The sequence below is a fragment of the Schistocerca serialis genome, chromosome 5 (assembly GCF_023864345.2).
Source record: "Schistocerca serialis cubense isolate TAMUIC-IGC-003099 chromosome 5, iqSchSeri2.2, whole genome shotgun sequence".
Taxonomy (NCBI): Eukaryota; Metazoa; Arthropoda; class Insecta; order Orthoptera; family Acrididae; genus Schistocerca; species Schistocerca serialis.
In genome coordinates this window covers 284,618,387-284,627,010 of record NC_064642.1, presented here as the reverse complement: position 1 = coordinate 284,627,010, position 8,624 = coordinate 284,618,387, and the positions used below count along the sequence as shown (strand labels likewise).

The window sequence follows — 8,624 nt, the reverse complement described above, 5'->3', positions numbered from 1 at the left end:
TTGCCTCACTGATGCAAAACATGATATAGGGTTTACAGTACAGCACAGGACAGAAAAAGGTGCACACCAATAAAGGAACACCTATGAAGTCATTATGCAGAAATTATAATGTAATGAAAATATTAATTTGTAGTGGGGAATGTGAAAATACAAAATTACAAACATAAAAAAAAGAAAAATTTAATTAGGTTTCAAATGTTTACATGCCCCTTCAACAATCAAGGTTGAAATAAGCTGATTATTCTGTGCAAGTTGCATTTCACAAATACAATTTATTCTATAAAATTGTCTCAATCCAATTTTCATTATTAAAATTTTTGTAGCTTGAGTTTTTAAATGTTTTACTGTTTAATTATATGAGCAGTTTTGAGTAAATTGATATTTAAATAAAAAACAGCAAAGAATTGCACAGAATTATTTATATATTTGCATATATATATATATATTCATATAATATATATACTAATTTTTATTGTAATTTACATAGGTTCTTTACATTGTATCCATATATCTATACCCATACAAATAAAAAATAAAACCATATCTTATAAAAGTAACAACAATAAAAAATTAAGCGTTTCATAACATTTAAAATTTGAACTGTGTGTATTCATAGGAATAGAAGTAAAAAATATGGCTGTTTATAATCCAGCAGAGCTATCACCTCCTGAACTTTAATATGATTACTCAAAGAACTGAAACCACATACAATTTATTTTCTATGGTGAAACACTAAACATGGAGAGGTACATGAGAATGTAGACCTCATGTCCAAAACTGATTTTGTCTAGTTAAATAAGAAACCCAAATATAAAGACTGTATCTCAAAACTGCAACCAACATGCCAGAAAGTACACTAATTACAGTACTGCAAGATTTAAAACTTTAACATTTTTGAAAGATGCTTTAATAATGCCACATCCAGAAATTTTGCTCGATTTCTCTCAGCCATATTGGAGAAAAAAATTGCACTTAAAACGTCACTGAAAGAATTCTTTACAGCTCTCTGTGACATAGAATACACATGCTCTATAACATACGAATATTTGAACACATTGCAGGTATTCATGCACTAAGCTACTGGCACCCATTTCTGTATTTGTCACTGTGAATCGTTAACCATGACAATTTTCATTTGAATGTGCCAAGTGACTTACTGTTAACATAATTTTGTACTTCACAAAAGTTAATAAAATAACAAAAAATTGGAAAACATGGCAGTAATCTGTATCGTTCAAGTATCAACTAATTTAAACAATTTAAAGTCTTGGCAGTGGTAAATGAGTGGTCATCGTCCAATATCAAATTCAAAATTTTTCATCTTTGTGTTAAAAAATGGAGTTCCTCATTTTTGATTCAATAAATCACTTACTAGCTAAAAAAAAGGAATAAGAAAACCATAAAGGTTTGCACAAATCTTACACCTCGCACTGTGCTCTGCCAATGTTCACAATCCATTATTTGTTTATCACTGGTCAAATAAAAAACGTATGACCACTCTCATGAAAGTTTCGAAGATACACTTATCACTCCGCCAATAAACATTTTAAGCCATGAAGTTAATGCATTTTGCATCACCACACTTTGTTGCATTTTACATCCTAATCAACAAGGTTTCTCAAAGACCAAGCCTTTTTAAATTGCTACGAAGCGTTTGCCGATTCTTGTTGTCACCACTCCAAGATTTCGATTTGGACCGGAATAATCTTAAATCAGACTCAAATTTTGGATCACGCATTGGTTGATAAGCACGAGGTTCACATAAGTCACTATGGTTTTCGAAGAAGTTTTTATAACCGCCATCCAGCAAATAGATCTCTGGATAATTCAGTGCTGGATAAATGTCTTTATTCCTTGTTCTATCACAGTTGCGCAGAAATCTTGTCCTGTGCGGAAAAAAAAATAGTGAGATTAAAATAATGATTGAACTCTAAGAAAAATACAACACAAACAGGTCAAAATTTTATTTTATATTTAGCAGAATTAGCTCTGGTGTTCAGTTAAAAGATGAACGAGAACTAAAACTTTAAGGGAATAAGTAAAAAAAAAAAAAATCATAATAATAATAATAATTTGCAAGTGATATCTATGTTTCAGGATTTTTGTTTACAGTAGCAGAGCCAAAACATGGAGAAACAAAGAGTAAATGTGATACCAGTGTGAAGAAGAGAACAGGAGGAAGAATCTTAACTGAGGAGGGGGGAGGGATCAGTACTGAAGGCACCTCACACAATAACAGCCTCATTATGTGAAGATGGTAGAGAAACGGAGGAGGAAGCCATAATACTATTACTTTTCCAGGGTTCTATACCACAAAAACTTACATATGGATGACTCCATATGTATCTAGAGCATGCATCTCCACAATACACGAATAGCAGCAAACAAACTATACAAACTGAATTTGAGTGGTATACAGAGAGATGGTGGTACAATGAAGTCATCACATATGAGTGAAGTCAAAGCTAAGATAAAATTTGCATCTGGTTAGCAAAAATATATCTCAAGCACAGATACAAGTACTTCAAAAATGTGCATACAGAAATTGCCCTTAAATGCAAAATTTGCTATCTGTTCATACAGCACTTCAATAGAGCTATCAGCAAGTGACTGCATAGTTAATATGCTTTTCAGCATCAGGAGGAAATTATGATGCTTCTACTAAGACAGTACACAGAAAGATAGTACTTCCAGTTAAAGTGGGTACCATGCAGACCCACTTACACTCACTCAATTATAAATGCCAAACCACATGAGCTGATGACGACACATGTCTTTGGTAGACAGAATTCCATTTTTTACCTGTGCGTACATGCTTTGTTACTTAATGTACTGTTGTTGAAAAGTAACAGAGCAACCACGAAAATTTATACAGAAAACTTTACTGCTATTTAGCGGGTACAGATTAGTGAGATACTTCTGAATCCTAATTTCCGACCTGTGTTTGGCAATTTTTGTTTATCTGCTGTTTGAAACATCTTGCTGCTGTCCACCTATACAACTTGCGGAAAGTTAGAGTTGATACTCTGTGTCTATCATTATTTGCATGGTTCATTCCCATTTCCATCTATTTGCCACAAGCAAACAGTAACAATGATTACTCAGGAATATTTGCTCCAAGTCTACCCTGCACTGACCTTCAAATACCTTTCTTAGAAACAGTTCATATTGATCAAGTTATTATTGGTAACATTTAAAACTTTATTTTCCTCTTCAAAAAGGCACACAAATTATGGAAGCTCCAGTACACAATACCTAAAGTTAACTACAATGAAATGAACACCCTTAGCTGCTTACAGGTGTTGACATACGTCAACGGGGACAGATGAAAATGTGTGCCCCAACCGGGACTCGAACCCGGGATCTCCTGCTTACATGGCAGACCCTCTATCCATCTGAGCCACTGAGGACACAGAGGATAGCACAAATCCAGAGATTTATCTCTGGCACGCCTCCCGCAAAATCCACATTCTCAACATATTGTCCTGCACTAAATTCGTAGTGCCCCCGCCCATTATTCTAACGAGCTGCATGGTCACCGCTGGTATCTGTTCTTTCGGACATGTCCGAAAGAACAGATACCATCTTCACCTGAAGTAAAGTTGACGAAGATCCTCAACAGTCGCAGACGGCTGGGCATAGCCGATTCATGCACCTACTCAATCAATCACAAAACGTGGTTTTGTAAACATCTCTACTGCAACGCTGAGGTGTTGACATGGCTCTATTGAGAGCAGCGAACTGCTGGGGACCTTCTTATGCCAACTCAACAATAGTGTAATTGAAGTATATGCTTCATAACACTTTTACTGAAAAAATTTCTTAGTATTTACTAAACTGCAGAATTAGATACTTACATATTAGGTCCCCTTTCTGATGAAAATTCACAGTGGAAGATCAATATATTTCGTTTTTCATCGGAAGATACATTTTGATCATCTCCATTGGAGCTGCGGTTGGAAGGTCTTTGAATGTCAACAAATTCCTTCCATATCTGGTCTTTCGTATACAAGTTTCTAGCACCCTGTATGTGTCCTCCATCATACTCGTATGGATACCTGGGAAATGTATATTTGAAAAATTAACTTTCACCTATAAGCAACATGCCGACAACAAAAATAATCTGACAATTACTGTTTACAAAATCAACTTTTGTCTCTCATATAAATTATAATTTTTACATCAATCTCTTCGTTACTTGCATTTTGATACCTGCATGTAAGCTATGTCACACACAAAAAATCTAATGGTTAAGGTAGGGCCATGTTCTTAAATGCAGATGACAAACCAGTAACTAACACTTCCAAACAAAAAAAGGTCACATAAATAAAATAAAGATAATTTTGCAATCATGTACCTGCAGACATAAAACTTACCGACAATCCACAATTGTGTACGATGCTACAGAATCTTTGTATTGCCCCCTGATAAGTGAAGCTAATGTTTCTGGTGAAATTGACTTCAAATCCTGATGGCGGCCATCCATTAATGGTAATATGAATGGCTTTGTGAAGTCACCAATGAGATCAGGCTCCTGCGATGCTGCAATAAATAAATCTCGATTACAAACATTCCCCTGACGTTAAATACAAATAATTCATAGCTTTAAGATTTACTAACCTTTCTGTAAGGCACGCTTTATAGTAGCTTCAGTTTCTGAAAAACTCCGCTGTATTTTGACTGAGTGTCTCTCAAATCCATAACTAAAAAGTGTGCCTTTCACTGCTGTATGTGTAACAGCTTCATTCTCTGCAATAGACATGCATGTGTTTGACTTGTGTCTTTTTATTTCAAGTGGACTAATAATTCCACAAGGGGGCTCGGGTCGTTTAAATGCTCTAATAGCTTCAACAGTTGGAGAGACACAAGGACTTGAGGAGTTACTTCCCGGTGATGAAAATAAGGAATTACGGACCTGTGAAGAAAATAGTTACATGTTAAAAAATTCTGAATATTCAAGTTCAAAATTTACAACTCCACAAAACAAATAGGAAAGAAAGGACTGACAAACAATGGAGTTCTCCAAAATACATAACAGTGGGCAGTAATTATTCATGGGTAACATGCTTAGGTATTTCATTACTGTTTCTCTTAGGTAGGAAGAGTGGGGAACAGGACAGCTGAAAAATATCTGCTGCTTTAGAATCAATAATTATTAATAATTTGTCAAACTCTAAACAGCTTAAATAAGATGTCACTATAAAAAACTATGGAGAAAATTTGTAGTCTCAAAGACACTAATAACACAGGACACACCACCAACTACATCATCATCATTCACCTGTTCACAAAGATGTATTTTAATGTAACAATTTTATAACACAACATCAAACACCCAAGCCAAGTTCACTGCCAGAAAAACATTCTGAAATCCATGCTATGTAAGTCAATTGTAGTACCTTTTGCTGACCACAGTAAGACAAGCTTCTGCCAAAGTATTTTTGCTCTGGTGGCCTCAATGTGATTTTGAATGGTGAAGTTTGTGGACTGTTCCCTTTCTCCTTTAATGGACTTCTTCTGTTAACTTCCTTCAGTGCTCCTGAAAGTAGTGTGTTCATTCCTGAAGGAAGCTGAGCATCTTCATCCTGCGAAGTAATGAACACAATACACACCATGACAAACTTCAGGGTCACTTGATTAAAAAAAGGAAAATACTGAGAAGAAAAAACAATTCATACCAGCTTTTCGCATTCAAGGAGCTCCATAAAACCATCATCAATTGATTCACTTCCAGAACTAGATGAGAAACTATGGAAAAGAGCACCTCTTGCAGATTTCATTGGAGAAATGAATAAATCTTTCCGCGGTGACTGTTCCACAAGTAAACGGCGAGGAGCAGTTCCAAGTGGTTCAGTGAATCTGAAAAAGCCCAGCCATTGCTAATTGCTCTTCTCAAAGAGTTTGTAAGGTCTTAACTGTATTCAAACCATTTTTCCAAAAATAATATTAAATTAACAGATAAGCGTAAAATCCTACCTGAAGGCTTCAGCAACATCCTTTTCAACAGGTGCTGTACAGCAACCACTATCCTGAGAATTTGCATCATAGTCTTCTAGTGGCTGGCGAGGTCTCAGACTACCACTGCTAGCCTGTCTAACCACTGCAAACTGTCAGAAGAAAATGTTATTACAAACTACAATTTTAGGTAACATTTCTATAAATACACCATGCCAAAAATACAGGGACTGAACTCCACATTTCTGCTGTATCTGACCATTTGCACATTTGTTCACTGTGTGACTGCTTCTGGACGACCAGGTATATCTATATCTGCTATTTGGATGAAATTGCTTCTTTGAATAGCTTTATTATTAAGCTTACACTGTTTCTACACGTTAAGGTGGTGGAAATGGTAAGTTACCATCGACAACTGGATAATAAAAGACTATTTCAGTAACGGAGACCATTTATTTTGGCGTTCAAATGTGGAGCTCAACATGGAAAGGCACGGAAACCATCAAAGTGAGCGAGAGAGGAATAAAACGAGGGCCGCCTCAATCGTGTGAAAACCATGTTTCTGGGAAGACCCATGGGTGTACGTACCTTTGACGGGCTGACTGATGGCTTCGACGGGCTTCCAAACGAAAGCTGCGAATGTTGACTCGTGCGATCTTTATTTGGTGACCCGTTCTCCTTGTTTCCTGCGCCAGAAGGCTTGTTTCTGTCATCGTGGTTAAGGGATAAAGGCTGAAGACTTATCCTGCGGCATAACCCGCGCGATTTGCTGTTGTACACAGGAAGATTGCCGGTCGAGTAATTGCCGAACGCTGCGTCTGGTAGTTTCATTACGTTTTTCATTAACCTGTGGAAAGAAGAGCACCATCAGTTGGATTCTTGAAATAGCACACGGGAAGAGTTACTTGCATTCCATGTTATTTCTGTTTCTCCTACGGTTTGATACACCTGGTGCGATTTTGGTTCAGTGTGTATCAAACGTTTTGTTCAACGACACAACATGAAACGAGTTTACACATACGTCTCACACTCCCCTTGCCGGGCATTATTTCTAATCGTCTTGCAAACAACACTTTTGGAACACTTTCTATATGGAAAACTGCAAGTTTCACAAACACTCAAAAATTTATCCTTCGGTTCCTGAGCGAAGAAAACTAAAACAATTTGGCCATCACAACTTCAATGTGTTCTATGATGTGACAGCCGACGTTGAAGACATTCGTCACTTTAACTATTCGGAGATCACACACTTTTAAACATAACAGATGCGAGATGTACATTGTTGACTCGGTGAGTAGCTTCCCAAGGGACACTATGAATTCATCAGAATTCGTTGGTGAAAAAAGGTAAATAATGCCCTTTATGATTTGAATGTTGTTGAATCTTTAGCGACGTCCTAACGTGGGAGATATCTGACCTGCAACAATCGCCGATCTCGCAGCATTCCGGTGAAGATTCCCTCATCATCTTGCAGTAGTTACTGTGAACGTCAGCTCCTTCCGCCGTCGGCGCTGGCGGTGTTCTGTCAGAACAGAGCCGCCAAAACACGGCGAGAGATGCCTTGTGGTGGGGGTTACGCGTGGTGGGGAGTGTGACGCCGCAGTGGCCAATCAGGAGGCAGCAAGCTACGCCATGCCCGCCAAGAATGGAGACACCTTTTCCTATCATGTGAACTGCACAGAACTTGCAAAGCAGTAGTCAGTATCTCCAACATGCACTAAGAAGCTACATACAGATGTCTGCACCATGTTGTCAGTAACTACGTTTATGTCTAAGCAGTAGCTAAACAATCTCTGGAAAACGAAAAACCCGATGAGATACATCATATCTCAGTTACGGAAGAACTGAGTGTACATAATTGAGAAGTCTTCGACCTGCACGACGGGGCAATGTTCCCACCCGCTCAGTATGCCGCGCAAGGTTTACGAACCGACCGAGTCCAAGGCTGAATCCCGTAAACACACTAGCGCGTGTTTTGTTTTGCCACGAAACAGGATGTACAGAATTTAATCACAATACGATTCACATTACTTTCCGTTGCAGCCGTACGTATATTCCTCGCCATTCTTTTCACTGACAAGGCGGTGATTATCTTTTTTCGCATAAAGTCCATTGCACTAAGAATATGGCAAATCCTCGACTATTTCCGTTTCCGAAATGATTCGTTGGTATCATCCAAAGTGATTTACTGTTAAACTTCAAGAGCGTTCTCTGTTGCACATAACTTATATTGCTTCAACTACGCTCTTCAAGATTTCCAGCAGCAAAATGAAATAACGATTTCTTAAGTTTCATTTTATGAAACGTTATTCATTTGCTTTGCATGATATCCATGCGTAGGTTACATTTGGTTTTAAATTTGTTTCATCGCTCTCTGTCTTCAATAATATGTAGCACTTATTTTCGCCGACGGAGCCGATACCAATGTTAACGTTGATAGCATGTTTACAACAGCAAAAGTCATTTGCAGACATGTCAGAACATGCATAGTGTTTCAGGTAAACTATCACTCACAAAAAGATGACACTGGAAGCTATGAACCAGATCTGGCTTAGAAATTATACTGTAAAACCTAACCCCAACCACCCCGAAACAATACATCGCTGAAAGCCTATGCGTTCCAAATAGATAAGCTTCAATTGATTAACAAACGAAATAATTCAGAGGGT

General features: G+C 37.5%; 1 protein-coding gene across 3 annotated transcripts in view; it reads right to left on the bottom strand.

Annotated features, from left to right (window-relative positions):
* Nucleotides 1-260: 260 nt before the first annotated feature.
* LOC126480922 (M-phase inducer phosphatase-like) overlaps nt 261-8,624 on the bottom strand; it is a 366,382-nt gene continuing 358,018 nt past the window's right edge. Inside the window, exons 1-9 of one of the 3 annotated variants that reach the window (XM_050104332.1) lie at nt 7,373-7,462; nt 6,544-6,802; nt 5,977-6,107; nt 5,679-5,859; nt 5,400-5,585; nt 4,621-4,915; nt 4,377-4,542; nt 3,858-4,058; nt 263-1,886 (exon numbers count right to left, since the gene is read on the bottom strand). In XM_050104332.1, coding sequence (XP_049960289.1) covers nt 1,619-1,886; nt 3,858-4,058; nt 4,377-4,542; nt 4,621-4,915; nt 5,400-5,585; nt 5,679-5,859; nt 5,977-6,107; nt 6,544-6,802; nt 7,373-7,422 — 1,737 coding nt within the window. In that variant the 5' untranslated portion in view covers nt 7,423-7,462 and the 3' untranslated portion in view covers nt 263-1,618. Of the gene's footprint in view, nt 1,887-3,857; nt 4,059-4,376; nt 4,543-4,620; nt 4,916-5,399; nt 5,586-5,678; nt 5,860-5,976; nt 6,108-6,543; nt 6,803-7,372; nt 7,463-8,624 lie in introns of those variants that run through there. The other 2 variants (XM_050104331.1, XM_050104333.1) reach the window with 2 other exon arrangements.